Source organism: Bemisia tabaci, chromosome 9 (genome assembly GCF_918797505.1).
Source record: "Bemisia tabaci chromosome 9, PGI_BMITA_v3".
Taxonomy (NCBI): domain Eukaryota; kingdom Metazoa; phylum Arthropoda; class Insecta; order Hemiptera; family Aleyrodidae; genus Bemisia; species Bemisia tabaci.
Window position 1 is genome coordinate 23,438,430 of NC_092801.1, and position 20,860 is coordinate 23,459,289.

At 40.8% G+C, this 20,860-nt stretch overlaps 1 protein-coding gene across 1 annotated transcript in view; it reads right to left on the reverse strand.

Annotated features, from left to right (window-relative positions):
- The window catches only part of Dnai2 (dynein, axonemal, intermediate chain 2), a 29,441-nt gene that overhangs the window by 7,853 nt on the left and 728 nt on the right, over positions 1–20,860 (reverse strand). Inside the window, exons 2-8 of the mRNA XM_072304388.1 lie at positions 16,259–16,449; positions 13,955–14,116; positions 12,736–12,997; positions 5,755–6,008; positions 3,774–3,917; positions 2,619–2,827; positions 1,496–1,631 (exon numbers count right to left, since the gene is read on the reverse strand). Coding sequence (XP_072160489.1) covers positions 1,496–1,631; positions 2,619–2,827; positions 3,774–3,917; positions 5,755–6,008; positions 12,736–12,997; positions 13,955–14,116; positions 16,259–16,444 — 1,353 coding nt within the window. The 5' untranslated portion in view covers positions 16,445–16,449. The remainder of the gene's footprint in view (positions 1–1,495; positions 1,632–2,618; positions 2,828–3,773; positions 3,918–5,754; positions 6,009–12,735; positions 12,998–13,954; positions 14,117–16,258; positions 16,450–20,860) is intronic.

Sequence of the window (20,860 nt, forward strand, 5' to 3'; positions counted from 1 at the left end):
AATGCACATAGTTCCGTTTGATAGAAATACGTCCAATTTGAAAGCCCATATTGCTGCGTTCCTGTGATTGTGACTTTGTAGGATTTCAGCTCTACTCCTTTTACCCAGTGGGCTGATTATTGAAATTGATAGACAAATCGATAGACAAGGAGAGGAAGAGATAGGGAATACGGAGGGATCCTATTGGTTGGGATACGTGGTTCTTATAGACTAAGGGGGTAAATGGTGGACTAACTATAGAGTCTCTAGTGGGTTGCTGTTAGTTAGTCTATTCCCTAGCTCCTTTGTCTATTGCAACCGCCCGCTTCCACCAATAAGATCCCTCCATATCCTTATTGTATTCTTTGTCTATAGCTTTGTCTATCAATTTCAACAATCAGCCCGCTGATTGTCGAAATTAATAGACAAACCGATGCACAATTCAGACAAAAGGGATATGGAGGGATCTTATTGGTGGAAGCGGGTGGTTGCAATGGACAAATGAGGTAGGTAATAGATTAACTAATGGCAACCCACGAGAGACCCTTTAGTTAGTCCATCATTTACCCCCTTAGTCTATAAGAACCACGTATTTCAACCAATAGGATCGCTCCATATCCCTACGTCTGCTTTGTCTATCAATTTCAACAATCAGCTTAAGGAATACGCCCTATGAACATTCGAGCGTTTTATTTGAATGAAAAATTTTGAAACTTTTCCCGTGGGATTTTTAAGAAGGCTGGACTTAATTGCGAGCTAAATTTTCTGAAAAATTCACAAAATTTCTGGAACATTAAAAATTCACCCAAAAAATTGTTGGATAATAAGCATGCTCATTCAGTATTTGTTTTAGATTGATAGTTCAGCCCTGTTTGATGAGTGACAAAACTCTTAAATAAAGCATCCACAGAAGGGGTGGAGGGGGCACTTGAACATTTCAGCGATGATTGCAGAGAAATTCAGGAAAGTTTCAAGGCAGTATGTTGCTTAATTTTCAGTTTAAAAATTAGAACACGAGAGAAAGTTTGGCAACTTAAAATGCAGTTTGTTGTTTGAATAAATGGACGTATTTCTACCAAACAGACCTATGTGGAGGTGAGAAATATGGGGTGTGCTCGTTTAGTTCTCTAAGAGTGAATGAGAATAATAAAGCGCCAGTGACGTCAGCGGCAACGAGCGATACGCGTAACGACGACGAGCTTTACGACGGTGCGCTTTAACTAATGAGCCCTGTCCTTAACGCTCTCTTGCCATGCCCGCGGCTCATGAGTTCCGCATTCAGTTAGTACATAGGTCTGTTTGATAGAATGTAAAATCCCGCTTTTCCAATTCTTCAAAAGGAATCACGCCCACTTTTACATTGTTTCTTATGCAGCTCTCTAGAGCACACCCCATATTTCTCACCTCCACATGGTCTGTTTGGTAGAAATACGTCCAAATGAAGGTCCAATCTTTTGAAACTATAGGCAAATACACGAAAAGGGAGCGATTTCGGTCACGTATAGTTAAGTGCTACCTTAACACTAAGACTAGGCTCCCTCTGTTGGTTGAGAATATCCCAGGCATCCAGTGAACCGTCCATACTCGTGGTGTAAAAGACAGAATATTTGGTTGGACTCCACGCTCCATTCGTGAGCAAGTGACGATAATTGCTGCGACAGAGATACAAACATTTTGGTCAAAATTCCGTAGAACGAACATTGGATTGCATTTTGCAAAAAGGAACCACTAGCATTGCAATGTTGCTAAGATTGTGCAACTTCTTTTGTCTTGGAGGAAAAACCCGATTATCCCTCAATAGTTTCTATTTTACTCGCTAAAAACTGTAAATTTAAGACAAAAATTACCATCTAAATTTCATAGTTTTTCACAATTTCCGCATTTTTATTGCAAAGGATGAAGTTGCACAATCTTAGCATCATTGCAATGCTAGTGGTTCCTTTTTGCAAAATGCAATCCAATTATAGGTAACTGGTCGAGGAGAACTCACTAACATTTCATCATTCATCAATACTTAATTCATCGAATAAAGGTGCTAAAATTGTATTCCACAATCTCCTGACTGTGATGTTCATATCGATGGCCGAAGTGCGAGACCACATTATTTGCATTTCCCAGTAGTATTTTTCAACTGAAAAACGCGATTTTTTTTTTTAAATCAAATTTACGATTTTTTGGCGATATTTCTCTAGGATCATCATAGGATCTGTGCGATTATCTTCAATTCTGTGGCGAATTCATCTCTATGAAATTGCGTTTGATAAAATCAAAATTTTATCTCACTTTATCACGATGCTTTTGTTCAATAATACCTATATCGATAAAACGCCGTCGATAAAATCGCGATTTTGTTGCAAACTCATACGCTGAAATCGCAATTTTTTCTCCGAGGAATGTTGCAACGAATCGACGTCGATAAAATCGCGATACATTCTCCGATCGAGCAATGGCAAAGAATCAAGTATTACGGTGTTTATTGCGAATACCCTGTTTATCGATCCTTTTACATAGGTTTAAATGATGGATCAATCGATAAATCACACTGAGAGATACCTATCGATCCTTTTACATAGGTTTAAATGATGGATCAATCGATGGATCAATCGATGGATCAATCGATATATCGCACTGAGAGATACCTGGTCCATATGATTGCGGACTCGCGGCAGTCCTCTGTCCAGATTTTGGCGGTCCAATCACCGACCGACAAGAAATTTTTGACGAAGGACGGATTTCTGTGGAGAGCATACACAGGACCTTGATGCGCTTTGAACTGCGCCGTCAGCTTCTCCAACGTTGTTTTGCCTTTTCTGTTCCCGCTGATCACTATGCCTGTCTCTGTTCCTATCTGCAACATGTATTGAATTTCGTGATGATTATTTTTATTTTAGTAATTAAAAGGAAAGAAATTTTCCGGAAGGATTAAGTACTTGGACTGAGTTTAACAGCAAGAAATCATCGCAAACTGTCAAAAACTTTCGGCCTCCTGTATTGCCGTGCTAAGGAAAAACGCCGTATGAGCATTCGAGTGTTGCAAAATTTCCTTCGTTAAAATTTTCATTTTTGAGAAAATGTATGAACAATTTTCCTTGAAATGTTCCGGAACTAAAGTCAACTTGCGAACAAAAATTATCTAAAAAATTTGAGGAAAGATATTCATAAATTTACCAGGAAATTCGTGTTTGATCAGAGGAAATTTGGCAACTCCTCAAGGTTCATACGGCGTTTTCCTTTAGCACGGCAGTATAGTATGGTGATTGTAGCGCTTGCTCTATGATCGAGAGGTCCCGGGTTCGATTCCCGGTCAGGTGTCCCGAGTTCGATGGTCTCAAACAACAGTTACCTGGGGCTGGCTTTGATCAGGGATCGATAGGGGATTGGACTATCCTCGCAGGGATATTTGAAAGGGGAAATAAAAAGAAACAATTCAGAGCTGAATCCAGTGTATCCACCTTTATGGTGCATGGAGAATTAAAATGTAACCCTCCATGTCATTATTTGAGTCTCGGAATCTGGGGATCACAAGTCCATGCTGTAACTGTCGTAAAAACATACGAGTCCCAAATTTTTTCCACAAATTTCAACATTTGTGTAATCATTTTTTAAATAAAGAAAAAAATTGATAATTTGGAACATCATATCTTGGAGTAAAGTTCAATTTTTTAAAAAAAAAACCAAACAATGAGTTGTTTCGAGGAAGGAACACCATGCCGCAGAGGGTTAAAGCCTTTTTTCTCGAAATGAATCTAGTACTGATTCAGGCAGTATTATGAGGTGCAGAGGGCTGGACTCACCATGAAGCGGATTGGAATTGAAGCATCGTACTCGAGAGCAGATATACCTAAACTCCGACTCAGAAGTTGTTCGTCGCCTTTTGTCAAGTCAATCAGTAACGTCTCCAACGGTGCATCTAGTTTTCGTGTGTCCCACCATTTCATCTGCGGATCAGACAAACAATTACTGAGTTATAAAAGCAAAGACCGAAACCATGGTTGCACAGCCTTTGCAAAATTTTGATCCGGCTCAAAAGATATTGACAGATCAGAATATCGACGATAAAACTGCAAAAATGCGTATTGCAGTTGCAGTCTTTCAAAATCTCCGCACATACTTAATTTTTTAACAGGAAACACAACCAATATTATGGTTTGAAATTTTCATAGAATATTCATCACACAGAAAACAAAAATCACCGAAGTTTTCAAGGAATACCCTGGTAAAAATTGGCAGTAGAATCTGTCTTCCAAAATACCAATAGACCTACAGCCGGCTGTAAGATTTCCAATAGCTTCTATAGCCGGCAACACAATTTCTTATAGCCCTTTATAGCCGATGGCGATTAAGCAACAGCCTGGCGATAAAGTGTATGCTAAACGTTATTACGGATGCTAGGACTTAGTGAGTTTTTGGACTACCGCTCTCTTTTTGGGCCGCAGTATCTTGATTTAATTTCGAGAAAGCTCCGTCTTTGAAGGATGCCTGACATTCCTAATATGTTGGAGCGCCTTCAATTTCGTATGATACTGTGCAATACCTCTGGTGTGAAATAGTTGCTTCAAGCGCCGCGGTACGCTGCGGCGCGGCGCGGCGGGCGGGCAGCCAGCGCTGAACGCGCATTGGCGCCTGCAAACCTAACAGGGATACTTCACGCATTGCGCAATGCGTGAAGTATCCCAGTTAGGTTTGTAGGCGCCGGTGCGCCGCCGCTCCGCTTTGTGTTAGGCTCTAATATTTAATCTCGCGGAGTCAGCGTTTTTCAACTCATGACTTTGAAATGTTTGCACACTCTGTATGGATTATTCTCATTTTAATTGATGAAAACAAATATGTAGTAAAGGAAAATATAATGTGCGTTTTGTAAATATTAAGGTGATTCCGTACAAACTTAAGGATTTACAAAGCACAAGAATTTCTACTCAATTTCTTATAGCCTTTTATAGCCGATGGCGAAAAAGCAACAGCCAGGCGATAAAGTGTAAAGCCCGGCGATAGGAACTATGTATAGCCCGGCTGTATAATTTTTTATCGCTTCGTGTATAGCCCGGCCGTGTGATTTTTTCCACTTTCTACAGCCAGCTATATGATTTTCTATCGCCCTCTTCAGTCGGCTATAGGAACTCCTATGGTATTTTGAAACGCAGCTCCTATCGCCAATGTTTACCAGGGTAACGTTTGGTATAGTTTTCCACGGAGAAAATAAAGTATGACAGGAGGTCTGCAACGCCGCAAACTGAGATATGCATTTCTGTAGTTTTACCATCGGTTTAAAGTAGCGTTTCTGAGGAAATAGGTTTTTTGACTGCACACTTCAAACCGTTAATCTACTTCTGCTTGGTTTGAAATTTTTGGGCGTTCATGTTCTTGTGAAATGATTCTGTAAGCTTAAAGGCATTAATGACCCAATTTTCAGTTTTTCCAGACTAACCCGGTAGTCACATTTTATATTGAATAAATGCAAATATAATTCTTATTTTTCGTTAATTCTCGAGCTGCGACTGACTAAACATAATGCTGCACCGAAAAAAAAAGTTACGGGCTATATAGACATACCGTCCGTTCCGGGCTCAGAGGCCGAGAGTTCCGGGTGCTGGAGCCGTAGCTTCGATTGCTCCGGGTGCTACGCCCGGAACTTTCTGCCTCTGAGCCCGGAACGCGGGCGGTATGTCTATATTATCCTGTAAGTACGGCCTCCACGCCGGAGTTTTTTTTCAGTGATGTGATGCGAATAAATCCACTGATGGGTGGAATCAGGAATCATCCATAGGTAAGTCTCACCTGTCCGTCCGTAGAGGCCGAGAAAAATTCCGTGCCAGATTTGGAGTTGATCCAGAGAACTTTGAGGACGGGATCCCTGTGACTGTTGGTCATGTTGCTCAACTCGCACGGCTCCGATCCCTTTCGAGTGTCCCACGCACCGACTTGACCACTGCAGAATCCGCTCACTAAACAGTGCGGGTCTTTCGGGTGGTATTCCAGGGACAGGATCGTCGTCTTCGGCTTTAGGACTAGGTCCGGAGAATTTGGATTTTCTGGAACAAAATCCATGAAGGTGGAGCGTGAGATTTGAAGTTTTGGGAAGATTTGGGATTACGGTATGTACCGGCCACTGACAGGCCGCGAAGCACGAGTGTTTTGACAGGCCTTGGATCAACTGGACGTATTTCTGTCAAAACGGAGCTATGTGCATTAAGACATGAGCCCTGAGACCCATAAGCATACGTGCACAACAGGGCTCCCGTCATAAATGATTACAGTTTCTGTTTGATAGTTATAATACGTCCAATTTGCATCAATGGAGAATTTGCAGGTGTCTGAAATTGGCTGAATTTCGTGTTTCAGTGGAACACTACTGAGTGAACTGTCACGAGGATACCCTTGGCTCATGAATTGAACAATTATTGGTGAGGATATTGACAAAAATGATTAATCTGCTAACAGTAGTGTGTTTAAGTGGTAAATGCCGCCAGATGACGTCACTAGGCTGTGCATTTTCTCACTTATAAATTTTTTTTTATACGATATATTTCCCATTTTAGAAAAAAATTGTAAAAAATACTGTGAAATCAGCTCTTTAAGAACTTTCTGGTGAAGCAATAAAAAATGTCCATGCAAATTCTCCATCGCATTTTGCTCGGTCATCTAAACGTTAAACGATCAATAAGATTAGATTCATGTTTCAATAAGATAGGCAATTTAAAATGCGAAGAAAAAGTGCAACTTATTTCAATTTTATTATTACGGTGAATTTCAATGAAAGGTGCCCTTCAATTGGTATGTAGGTAACATACACGACACTCCGACGCCGTAGCAATAATTTTACATTATTTAGCAATGCAATTTATTGGAATCCGTCCGACTTAGATTTCAGAAACAACGATAAAGCCAAATAGCTCCCCTGTGCAAATAGATGCTTTTTAATAATGAGTAAGAGATGGTAGTTCCTTTTCATGCGGATGATTCCAGGATCAACCCGGAAATTTTTTACGGCGCAACTCCACAAATGGAGATGTTGCATGTGTGAGGAATTTGCGATTTGTTTATTGATTATTTTGTAAAAGTTCGCGCGAAACACGATGGTGCCACTGGTTTTCTCTGAAATTAACTCCCAAGCTCAAAAAAGCTCTCAAGTTGAGACCAAAATGGAGGGGATATCCCACGCTATCCTGAGAGTCCACCTCTACATCAAGACAAACTCTCCATGCAAAGATAGGGAGCAAATACATTCAGCAGGGATGCCGCGTTTTCAGTTTTGGAGTCCCCAAATAAAGTGGCAGCCCTGTCAATGTATTTGCTCCCTATCTTTGCATGAAGAGTTTGTCTTGATGTAGAGGTGGACTCTCGTCTCTCAGGATAGCGTGGGATATTCCCTCCATTTTACCTCAACTTGAGAGCTTTTTTTGAGCTTGGGAGTTGATTTCAGAGAAAACCAGTGGGACCATCGTGTTTCTCGCGAACTTTTACACAAGAATCAATGGTAAAATCGCAAATTCCTCACACATGCAACATCTCCATTCTCATGCCATACTGTATGAATTGCGAACACCGTCCTAATTTTCATGGAGCATATTATGTTTATCAGATGGTATTATGATGCTTCCTCGAAAGCCTGCGATATCAACGCGAGTTCCTGAAAAAAAATGGGTTGAATAATTCAAGATTAGTCTAGGTTCCGCGAAACAATTTAATTCCTGCATATTGAATAGATACACCTTCGGAGCCGGATTTGCTGGAGGGTTGCAAGCTCATCCCACTTCCGGCGAATGAGAGCTTACTTCCGTTACCGACACCTCTATCCTCTTCATGTGTTCATTCAAAGGCTCAACAGAGTTGCCAAATCGTTCATTCTCGGAATGGACCACTGTAAGTACTACCACACATGTTTCCTCGTCAAAATTTCAGGCAAACCGACGTGAAATATAACAGCTAATGTCACACGATCAAACCATGCCGTAAATATGTCAAGGTTAAGCGCACTCAAAAAAGAAGTATGGGAAGAGTGACTTACCGGCCGAGTTATGGATCATGGAGCCATACAATATAGTTCAGGGAGCCATGCTTATAGGTTCACGACCAATAAAGTATGGCTCAGAAAGCCATACTGTGGACGGTTAGTCACTTTGGTTAGAAATTATGGACCTCCGAGCCATTTTTTATGGGTCTCAGAGTCATACCTTTTTTTGAGTGCGCTGTAATTGGCCTAAGTCATCAAATAAGGTCGTCAAACAAGTCGTCAAACAACACCGCCGTGATAGCGAAGAGGGCAGTAAGTGCCAAATTTTCGAAATCGAGTTTCCTTCAAAATCCGTCTAATCTCTTTTAGATGAAATCACGGATACAGCTAGAACAACAAAATTCATCTTGATTGTATGAAAACGAGACGTATGAGAAAACCGCAATTCCGCAAAAAATGAAGTAGTTTCAGGCAAGACAGCAGTAAGGGACAATATTCTTCCAGAGAGCCAATGAAAACAGTGCTTTCGAGTAAAAAGCAGCTTTAGTGCCCTCTTTTGCCAATTTCTAACCTGAAAATGTGTTTGTTTGTGTCCAAAACGCAACCATAAAAGCATGCAAAAAATAGCACTTAGGCAGTGTGAGTTCTTTTCAATATTAAAGAGCATAAAATTTCCGATAGGAACTGTCCTCTTTTACAAGCGTATGACAAAAATTAAAGCTCCATGCCAACCGCTGAAATTGCCTTTTTTTCTTTTCTTGGATAATTTGAATTTTAATGTAGAAACGTTGGATTTTATTTTTGGTATTTGAGCAACAGGGTTAATTAATTCCTCCTATAGAACACGCGGCTTCGTCATCTTTATATTATTGTATTTATCCAAATAATTTACTCCAAGGGGGAAAAATGTAAAAAACCTCGTAAAATTAGCTTTCAAAGCACTTTTACACGAGGCAATACAGAATCCTCCGGTGAATTCTCCAATATTCATGCTATCTGGCAAAAGGCTATACAGGAGAGCCTCTCTAAGAGTGTTTTCAATTTGCAGCGAGGCGAAGCCCATTCATTCGGCAGTTGTGAAAAAATAAAGGGGAGAAAGGAAAGGCCCCGGTGCGGAGAATAGCGGAGGTGCGATGGAGGCATGGAAGCAACCGTGATTCGATGTCGAGAGATGAAAATAAAGAGATCGCGATTTTTCCTTCGCCCATCTTTACCGCGGTCATTCACCCTTCTCCCTTGCACCTGTGAGCTTTTTAATCATCCTCAAAGACAGGTTGCCAAGCTTTAGAATGGAAATAGGACCTCTCCGCTCCCAAAGTTAAAAAGGCTGACACAAATACAGCACCTAAATCTGAACGATTTGGGAACGAAAATTGCGCTGCAGTGCCGATTTTTGCTCGACTTTTCTCATATTTGGGTGTATTTATGCTCAGTGGTGATTTTACAAGTTGGCAACACTGTTTTTCCTCTATTTAAATCCATTGAAAATATCGATTTTAGGTGATTGCCTCGCCAAGAATCCAGGGCCGGGTTAAGGGGGTGGCCACATGGGCCGCGGCCCATGGCGGCAAATTTAGGGGGCGGCAAATTTTGCTATTTTTTTTTTTTTTTAATGTAGGTATAAAAATAAAATTGCAAACAGGAAAAGGCGATAAAATCTTGCATTTCCTGTGAGTATCGTAATTTCTAATTTTGTTGTTTTGCGGCGATACAAAAGACAGCACCTTTAATTAGTCGAGTTATGAGAGAAACCAAACACGCAATTTGGCCAGAACGCTCATTTATGAACATTCTTGGCCGTTTTGGTCTGACATTGGAATCTGAATTTTGTCAGTGACATTTTTGTGTCAGAAGGTTGGCTGCCCTTTCATTAGTCTAGTTGAGAGAGAAACCAAACACGCAATTTGGCCTGGAACGGCGCGGCGCAGAGAGCAACGATGACGAGGACTTGAGATGAAAAGGAGAGGCCCTCGGCGTGGCGGTCGGCATGTAACCCTTATTAGCGCCTACAAGACTGCATGAATACTTCACGCATAGCGTCAAACACAGTGCGGTCAGCAGCGGTCGCCGTGTAACGCATAGCGCCTACAAGACTGCATGAATACTTCACGCATTGCGTCAAACACAGTGCGTTCAGCAGCGGTCGGCGTGAAAGGCATAGCGCCTACAAGAGTGTAGGAAAACTTCACGCATTGCGCCAAACAAAGTGCGATCAGAACGGCGCAGCGGTGGAAGTAAAAATTATTGAACCACATTTATGATTGTTTTTTCATAATTTTTTCGTTAATATCTTATTAATGGAAGGCACTGTCCACACAGAGACGTGTTTACGGAACTTAACTTTCGCGCCAAGTTCCGTGAATTTTTGCTAGTAATGTTGACAGGGCTTCCGCAAAAAATGTATCCAACACGAGTAAACGTGTCTTATGCATCCCTCTCCCTCCGGCACGTTCACTTGACGGTTTTTATTGATGTTTCAAAACGAATGAGATGGGGGCGGCAAAATACAGGCGGCCCATGGGCGGCAAGTAGGTAGGTAAATCCGGCCCTGCAAGAATCGATTGTTTTACATACATTTAAATGGAGAATTAACAATGTTGCCGACTTTCAAGAATCACCTCTGTTTCTGCTAAAAGGAACCAGAAGCTGCTCGCCAGAAGCCAGAAGTGTGCTCGTTAGTTGAGGGTCGTAAGAATAAATGGGAATTTTAGCGCCAGTGACGTAAGCGGACGATGTGGCTCGATGTCATTAACGATGCCGCATTACTCATGAGCCCTGTCCACAACGTTTTTGTCCCATACCCATGGCTCATGAGTTCCTCATACAGTTGGCTCTCAGTTCCGTTTGGTAGAATGTTAAATTCCGCTTTTCCATTCCCCGAAAGGGAATCACGCCCACATGTATATTGTTTCCTGTCTAGCTTACTAGAGCACACCCCATTTTTCCCACTCGTCTATAGTTCCATTTAGCAGAAATTCGTCTAATTAATGATTGAATTTAATCTTTAACACCATGTTTCATATAAGTCCTCTTTGAAGTCTCCAGTTCTGAATTAGTATTAGTCCAATCGACTTCCAATTATATAGCCGTCGCACATTTTCCCAACATCTGCGTGATGATAAATTAGCGGTACAGCATGGATTAAAATTTCCATGAGTTACACTCATTTTACATTCAAAAGAAGGAAACAAAACGAAGCGCTAGAGAGCTCGCAATATCTAACTCAGCCGTCGGCAGCTCTAAACTTATGCCACCTTCTGGATACAACTATACGTACTTGAATGCTGACTAAGTTGCATACACAAAAAATTGAAGGCGTTTGACTTGCCTCGCGCTTGCCATGACAACAATTAGGCTCATTTTGACCTGCTACGTTGTTCCGCTTTTTTGCTTCTCTAAATAATTTGAATTTCCACAGTATGGAAGTTCATCTGTGGTTTTGAGCGTAGTCAAACTGGCACACAATATATTGATGCAATACAATTCAATCGATGCGATTAAGTAATCTTGTTAGATGCTTACTCGCCAGGCAAGAAGCGAAAATAGTTACTTACATCTTACTTAGGATTTTATACAATTATTCGCAACAAAAATTTACACTTGGAGCGATAAAAACAAGATCTGGCTGCAAAACATATCGAATGCGATGTGCAATCGATCTCTGTAGCAGGAGTAAAATATCTTGCGGCCAAATCATATTTTCATTTCTCGGTACTTCCCAGTTTTTTTCGAGTTTTTTTCCATAGCGAATGATTCTATATACTCGCACACAGTGGCAGTGGCTGTCGTCGTTTTGATGGCTAAAAATCCAGAACCGAGATCTTTTTTTATCTAATTATCGGCACTGTTCCGAGAATGTAAAATCCCGCTTTTCTATTTCCCAAAAGGAAATCACGCCCACCTTCAAATTGTTTCTTATCCACCTTTCCAAGTCACACCCCATCTTCCCCACTCGTCCGTGGGTTCCATAGTTCCGTTTAGCAGACATTCGTCTCTGTCGTCTTCAAGGGAATGGAGGTGTTTAAGAAACGACTATGAATACGACCATAAAGGTCTGGAAACACGATCAAATTCCGAACCGATTCTGATCAAAGTAGACCACTTGATGACTGTTGGTCACCATGCAACAGTCCTTATTGATCAAAATTGGACGGGCCGTCCAATTTTTATCAGGATGGAGTGCTACCATTCATCATTTCCTGCCACAGGAATCATTTCTGCCAAGTTGTCATTTTGAAATTAAGCAAATTAATGCTTTTAAGACTCATGACTCCCAACACTTTGATGGTAATTGGTTCGGGAATTTGATCGTGTATCGAGACCTTAAAGCCCTGAATAGATGATCAAATTCCGAACCAATTCCGATCAAAGTAGACATGCTGATGACTGATGGTCACCATCTACCATCAAATTTTGACGGGCCGCACTATTTTGTTCAAAGTAAGATCAGAATGGAGTGCCACCATTCATCATTTCCTGCCACAGGAAACATTTCTGCCAAGTTTTCATTTTAAAATGAAGCAAATTAATGAGTTTAAGACTGACGACTCCCGACACTTTGATGCTACTTTGATCGGAATTGGTTCGGGAATTTGATCGTCTAACCAGGGCTCATTGGACGGGCCGTCAAATTTTTGATCAGAATGGAGTGCCTCCATTCATCATTTCCTGCCACAGGAATCATTTCTGCCAAGTTTTCATTTTAAAATTAAGCAAATTAATGCTTTTAAGACTCATGACTCCCAACACTTTGATGGTAATTGGTTCGGGGATTTGATCGTGTATCGAGACCTTCAGGCTCTTACCGACTTCCCAGATGTAGGAGTGGGTGCAGAGGTCGTGCGGGGCCCGCTGGAACTCGAGGTTGGCGTGGGTGACGGCGAGGCGGGTGCCCCCGTCCGGGGACCAGGAGAGGTGCTGCACGGGGCGCTTCACCGTGTTCGGGTCCCGGAAGACGTTGATCGTCCGCGAGGAGATCTTCTCCATCGCCTTCCCCTCCTCTATATCCGAGAAGTACAGCTCGTAGATGTTGATCGCGTTGTTCTGGTGGATCACGTGCTCCATCGGCTGAAAAAATTCGCAGACAGTGCTAGAAGATAACTTGAAATGTGACAGTTCATGGAAAACATAAACACATACAGGGTGACTCAGGATTAAGTACGAATATTGAAGGAGTCGATTCTTTGGGTCAAAAAAATACGTTTTTGTGGTATTATCTTTTTTCCAAAAACGCTTTCCCTCGGGGCCACAGCCCACAGTGGATCGAGTTAATAGGATAGGTCGGACAAAATTTAGAAACTTTAAACGCATATCACTCCGTCCATACAAAACTTTGAGGTTCTAAAAGTGTTCCATTGCTTTTCTCGTAAAATTTCGAAAGGTGAAGGGGTCCGGGCAAGCGTTACGTAATTTTTAGGTGGGCATAGCGTTACGGACTGTTACAGGGGGGTAGGGGATAACAGAAAACCGCAAATTTAGTGTTGCGTAATTCAGGGACGGCCAACTGGTGGAATACACTGCCGTGCTAAGGAGGAACGCCGTATGAACATTCGAGAGTTGCCAAATTTCCTTCGATAAAACGTGTATTTTTGACACAACTTATAAGCATATTTTTCCCTGAAATTTTCAGATATTTTAGATTAAATTGGGCACAAAATAGTCTGATTTTTTTTTTTGGGGGGGGGGGGAATATTTACAATTCTCCCAGTAAATTCGGGTTTTATCGAAGGAAATTTGGCAACGCCTGACGGTTCATACGGCGTTTTTCCTTAGCACGACAGTACAGTGAAGGACAAAAGAGCCCTCGGACCCTCTTAATTTTTTTCTGGCAACGCGTGTGCCCCAACAAGTGAAACTTGAGGATACAGAAAACATAATGATGTATTTATACTAAAAGGAACTATGTGCATAGGGTTTGCGCGAGACATAATTCCTTGTAGCATAAATACGTCCATATTACAGAGCTTCAGTACCCATTTTAATATAATAAATGTATTTCTCTGAGGAATACTTAAATGTACTTACGTGAGATAATTGAAGAACTGTGTGAATATACATTTCATCCTTTTCGATTTTTTTCCTGAATCGTAGCGTGTGTTCGACGTCCAGGTAGTTGACGTCTTTCGGCCATCCACCCTCCACGTGGTTGATATGGGTGCTCTCATACTCCGCACGGATTGTGTTCAGCTGCAATAATAGATAAATCGAATCTTCAGCGAGACCAGTTTTTAAAAGAACATACCTAAATAATCGCACGATATTATCCGTATAATCCTCCTTGGTGAATTTCAAATGTTGAAAAAAGGGGTTGTTACACCTGCAACGAGCTGTTGAAAAATCCCTGCAATGTTCGCGAGCCAACATACGTGGTTCAGTATCGACATCATCGATACTATGATGCCGTGCTAAGGAAGAACGCCGTATGAACCCTCCAGAGTTGCCAAATTTCCTTCGATAAAATATTTATTTTTGAGGAAAGTTATGGATATTTTTCTACGAAATTTTCAAAAACTTTAGGTGAAATAGCGAACAAAATTATCTGAAAAATTGGAAGGAAAATATTCATAAGTGTACCAGGAAATTAGTTTTTTATCAGAGGAAATTTGGCAACGCCTGAAGGCTCATACGGCGTTTACCTTTAGCACAGCAGACTGCGTCACGGGCTGATGCCTAATTAATTGTAGAGTCCCTTTATACCCAGAGTTAAGACAACTCGATTATCAGCTGACTGGCAGCCGGCCTTGGTTGGCCATGGAGGCCGAAACGAGTGCACCCAAACGAACGATATTGAGGGATAAGGATCAGGAATCCTGCGATGTCTGTCACACAAAAACAACAACATCAACAAATTGATCTATTAAAAAGAAAATGAGATCGGTTTGTGAATAATTTCTTAATCTATTTTCATTTTGGACCGATGGAAATAACAATTTACTCTTGATAAACCACAATTAGGTAATATTTTCATTATTCTTGTTCACATTCGAGGTACCGCCATCTTGGTGCACTCGTTTCGGCCTCCATGAGCGAGGACCAATCAGAATTGGATTTTTTTTAGGCCACTTTCAGCCCAACCAAAAGTGAGTTGTCTTAACTCTGGGTATAAAAGGGACTCTAATTAATTGGGGCTACTTGCAATGTGCCTAGGTCGATTCCGAAGTGACATATCGATCGTGACTTTACGAAATCACGTATCTCAGTCCTGGTTTTGACGGGTAACTATAAAGATCGATACCTATTGCAGCTGCTTAAATTTTTGCTCTATCAAGAACATTCTCTAAAAAAATTTAGAAAAAATGTCTATTTATCTTTCTTTACTGCGTAGGGAGAAAACACCGCAGCGACTAAAATCCATTAACTCGCGGTTAAACGAACATAAATGGGCATATTTCTGCTAAAGGGAACTAAGCGCCAATTTCAGTTCCTTTTGAGGATCTTAGAATCCCGGATAGTGCGTTCTGTCAAACGGAACTAAGCGCCCTGGGAAAGCATTGTAAGCATAGGACGGAATGTGCTCCGCAGTCCGTAGCGACCGCCACTCAATGGTTTGAGTCAATCAGAAAGGTTGGGCATGAACTTTTTGACTAAAACTGCAAATTTTGTAGTTTATTCCGCCACATTTTAAATTTTAAGGGATGTTTCGAGAAGAAAATTTCACGCGGAAACCAACGGAGCCACTTTTAAAACTTCAAAGTTTTGTATAAACGGAGTTACAAGCTTTTAAAGTTTCCATATTTTGTCCGACCTCTCCTATTGACTCGATCCGCACTGTACGCCAATCCAACCTGCATTCCCCTTCTTAGCTCCGTATACCGCTTAGTTCCATTTAGCAGAAATACGTATATACTATCTTTACCATCCATTAACCATGTCTTGCTATTTAGGTATATATGACCGATTTACACAGACACTGAGTCACTTAAAAAAAAAAAAAAAAAAAAAAAAAAAAAAAAAAAAAAAATTAGCGACCTTTTCTCTCATATTCTATACCTAGAGACGTTCAAAAGATCATGCCAGTCTGGAGGTGGACACTTATTTAAAGGACCAGCAGGAATGGGCAAATTCCGTCATGATAATTATGCCCAACGCCCTGCTTTTAGGTAAAGTCGATTTTTTTTCTTCGACAAGAACCTAACCCGGACTCCACCCATTGGACCATTCTCACAGTGAAATGGAAGATGAGGATTCAGCGAAAAACCTGTAAAAGACCAACTTTTGTTGTTGGAGAATGCCCAGAAATCTTACTACCTATAGAACCCCCCGTCCCTCCCCACAGATAAGAAAAAGATGTGATTCCATGTAAAAATATTCAAGCGTTAAAACGCTCACCTCGTGTAGAGCGAACTGTTTCGTGTGCTGGGTGGATTTGTCGACGGGGTCTTTCCGAATGTACTCCTCACAAAGAGCTTTGTTCGGTTGAATATTCTCAACCATCAACTTCGTACTGTTCCCGAAGTTGCAGTGCCGACCAAAGTCGGCCCGCTTTTTTGTATAAGAATACTGGACGTCCGACATTTCGACTGGAATAAGAAAAAGAGAATGATTATGAGTTGCATCCTACCTACTTACCTCGAAAAACAGGGAAACTAAAAGCTAAAGAGAAAAGAACTAAAATATAATGAAAGTTAATGAATTGCATCATTAAGCGTCGAGAGGGGATCATTCGGATACGATGTGACATACTGCCGTGCTAAGGAAAAACGCCGTATGAACATCCGAGAGTTGCCAAATTTCCTTCGATAAAATGTTTCTTTGTGAACAAAAAGTTATGAACATTTTTCCTTGAAATTTTCAGGAATTTTAGGTTCAATTGCGAAAAAAATTATCTGAAAAACTAGAGCGAAAATATTCATAAGTTTTTCAGAAAAGTCGTGCTTTATCAAAGGAAATTTGGCAACGCCTAAAGGTTCATACGGCGTTTTTCCTTAGCACGGCAGCATATGCGTTAATTGTTTAAATCCATCTTCACTGCCGCAGGAGAGCCAAAAAGTGTCTTCATTGACGGCAGTACGTCTCCTTAGATTACGCGATCTGAAAACTCCTTCAGTTTAGTGGTTAGGCAATGTAAGCTACGTGGAAGTTGATATATTTGTATCAAGAATTTATATTAGAGTTTTCTCGAAAAGTTGGAACATCCCTCGTAGAAATGACAAATGAGCTTTATAAAGTTGCCAATTTCCGTGGCAAACCAAACAAAAGCGTGTGCTAGTAATTTTTATGAAAAAAAATGATTGAACTTAAGTCGCATACGTCGTTTCATAAAGAATGACTCAAATTATTTGCATAAATCTATCATTTGTGAGGTGATTCCTCAGGTGGTTGAAGTTGAGAAATGAATTGCATTCGAATTGATTTGGAATATACAGGGAACTAGATCATATCGATGGTGAGAGTGCAGAAAAGCGTACCTACCTCGGAAAATACGATTTTTCCAGGAGAATAAAAAAAAAAAAAAAACTGTCTACATTTCTCTTTATTGTTAGTAGAAGGCGCCGGGTAATAATTCTTGAGGATGTCAAGAATAAGATGCTTTTTCAGACTCCATCAGCATTTTGAATAATTTCTCGAACTGTTAGAAAAAACGGCAGAAATGCCGAGGTTCGCATTTTCGGCGCGAAGAATTGACACTTCATCACGAGATACGCATTTTTTTCAAACCTGTTGGCGGATTTCGATCATTTAAAGACTGAAACCAGATTTTCACGCTTACCTACAACTCCTATAGCCAGATCAAGTAATGTATGATTAGAAAATGAGATTTCATCACGAGATACGCATTTCCGTAATTGGCGTTTTGAACCTACTCGTCATTAAAATCAAAAATAGAGTTTATTCATACTTAGAACTTTTTTAGAAGCTTTAGTTGATCCAATACGATGAGTCCCCAATTAGTGAATGAGTAACTTTTACATCATAGGTAAGAAGACAGTGCGTAGTCTCTAGAATATATACATGTACCGTCTCTGCGTGGACACACAAAAAATTATATAGGTACATAATAGGTACCTACTTTTTTTCGACTTTTCCCCAACACTTCGGCATATATTTCGTTAAAAACCTACCTATAGCCATCTAGTGCCCGTAGAAACCCGGAGGACATCCATGATCCATTCATCTACGCTCTCGGCCTTTCAAATGGACCAGTGGACAAAGTGCTTTTTCTTCAATTCTGATTATTCACAGTTCATCGTCGAAAGCTCATTTCATCCGTGCGAAACTTATTGAATTCACAACCGCTTTTGAGTAAGTTCCGATCTTGTGAACGGCAACATTCTTAGTCTTGCATGAGAATACGATGACCAAAGCAAGAAGACTTAAAAACGACAATGTGAACCGAGCGTTTGGACTCTCTTTTTTGAAATAAGACTTTCAGAAAAAAAAATCTTGGAACGTGCAAAATGTTCTTCGGGCGTTTTTCCAAATTACGGCTCGATTGAAGACTCCAAAATTCTGAACATTTCTGGTCAACATCGTTGTGCAGGGCCACTCAGATACGATACAGAAAAGCGCCTTCAACCCGCTGTGTAATCTTAATGCGAAATTCTGATACCACTATTCGTGCGTCACGACAGCCATTTTGCATACCCGGCCAATTGAAGGCAAATCATTGACCCAGGAAAGAGTGTATGATTATCAGCAATGTGATACGTGTTACCAGCAGAAGAAGATGCACCGCGCATGCAGATACGTGGTTTTGCATTTTTGCCATCGACACTTGGACTGCATTTTGCGATTTGGAACTATAAATTCTGACTCCTCTGAAAAAACACTTATGTGCATGGAAAACTAATGGCACATACGTCGTTTTTAAACCGGGCTGGAATTTATAGTTCCAAATTGCAAAATTTAGTCCATTTATCAAACTGCCCTCCCCTTTCCCATACATGTAGATAAAAATCTGTAGGTCATATGTTTCTAATTGTCGTACACAGTCAGGTTTGAGTGGAAATTCTGATATGGTGCAGAAGTTTTAAAGCCAAAGTTACATTTCTTGATGAGGTTCGAGCATAAAATTTTAAAAGTCGTTATGATAATCGGAAATTTTAGTTTGTCGGACTGAGTCAGACAAAATATGCGATTTGAAACACCTTAATCGAGTCGCAATGTTCGAGCGAAAATTTTCAAACACCGAAATAGAAATACCAAGTGAAGTTCCAGTTACGAAAATTTCCAGCACTGCAACCGAGAGTGAAATAATTTTGTAGCTACGCATTATCGAAATACTTGGGCTCGGACAACGCGGACTATCGGTTGAGGCGAGGCAGAATAGTTGAAAATGCCTTCAATTAATCGTATATGCAAAGCAGGCATCCGTGGAGTACGTATAGTTGTATCAGATCTTGCTGGGAGCTGATTAATGCCGAATCGCACGTGCCTCGATTGTGACGTTTTGGAATTTTCGCTGCTGCTTTATTTTTTTGAAGGTAGCCTAGACCAGAGTGTTACTGATCGGAATTTTCACTGACAAACCTATTCTGCATCAGTACAGGAAAAGTCAGTTACAATCTCAATTCATTAGAAAAAACAAGATTTGACGGAAAAAAAAGTCTGCCACGTTTCGAATCGAGATTGTACCTGCGTCTTTTTCGACTTTCATCATCGATAAACGATAACAATGCATCAACTTTTATAATTACTCCATTAATAATCCATCCTGTCTGTCCTCAGTATTCTCAATTAATATTTCAGCTACCTACTTTAAAAAAAAAGGAACTTGAATGCAGGGCCGGATTTACCTACTTGCCGCCCATGGGCCGCTAGTATTTTGCTGCCCCCTTCTCATTCGTTTTGAAGCATCAATGAAAACCATCAAATGAACAAGCCAGCGGGGGAGGGGTGCATAAGACGCGTTTATTGGTGTTGCACACATCTTTTGGGAAAGCCCTATCAACACTACTAGCAAAAGTTCACGGAACTTTGCGCAAAGGTTAAGTTTCGTATACCTATCTCCGTGTGGACAAGGCCTTCCATTCATAAGAAATGAACGAAAAAATTATGAAGAACAAACATGGATTAATGATTTTAACTTCCGCCGCCGCGCCTCGCAGACCGCACTGTCTTCGACGCAATGCGAGAAGTATTCACGCAGTCTTGTAGGCGCTATGCGTCTCACGCTGATCGCACTGTGTTTGCCGCGATGCGTGAGGTATTCATGCATTCTTGTAGGCGCTATCCGTTTCACGCTGTCCGCAATGACCGCGCTGAGTTTGATGCAATGCATGAAGTATTCGTGCAGTCTTGTAGGCGCTAATATGTGTTACATGCCGAACGCCGCGCCGAGGGCTTCTCCTTTTCATCTCAAATCCTCGTTAGCATTTCTCTCTAAGTCGCGCCGTTCCAGGTCAAATTGCGTGTTTGGTCTCTCTCTTAACTCGATTTATTGAAGGTGTTGTCTCTTGTATCACTAAGAGACGACAAAATTAGAAATTACTATACTCTCAGGAAATGAGAGATTTTGTCGCCCTTTCTCGTTAGTAATTTTGTTTTATAAATCCGATCCGATTATTTCTTTACCCACACTTTAAAAAATTGCAAATTTTTGTCGCCCCTTAGATTTGCCGCCATGGGCTGCGGCCCATGTGGCCACCCCTTTAATCCGGCCCTGTTAATAATCCATCCTTTCTGTCCTCAGTATTCTCGATTAATATCTCAGCTACCTAATTTAAAAAAAGGAACTTGAATGTATTCTCGAAATTGTATTCCGAATATAAAATACAGATTTTTAGGGAAATTAATAGACATATTTATGCTGACAACATTCGAATGGTCACATTTTGATGTTCCCTTGTAGCACGGCAGAGCAGTACCAATATATTAATTAAGGGGTTTGGCGAACAAGGCGCACAAGTGCAGTTTTCGAACAAATCAAGATATTAATGATTTCGAGTAAAACTAGTTTTAATGCATATTCTGTGAAAAATTCGCTCCCAA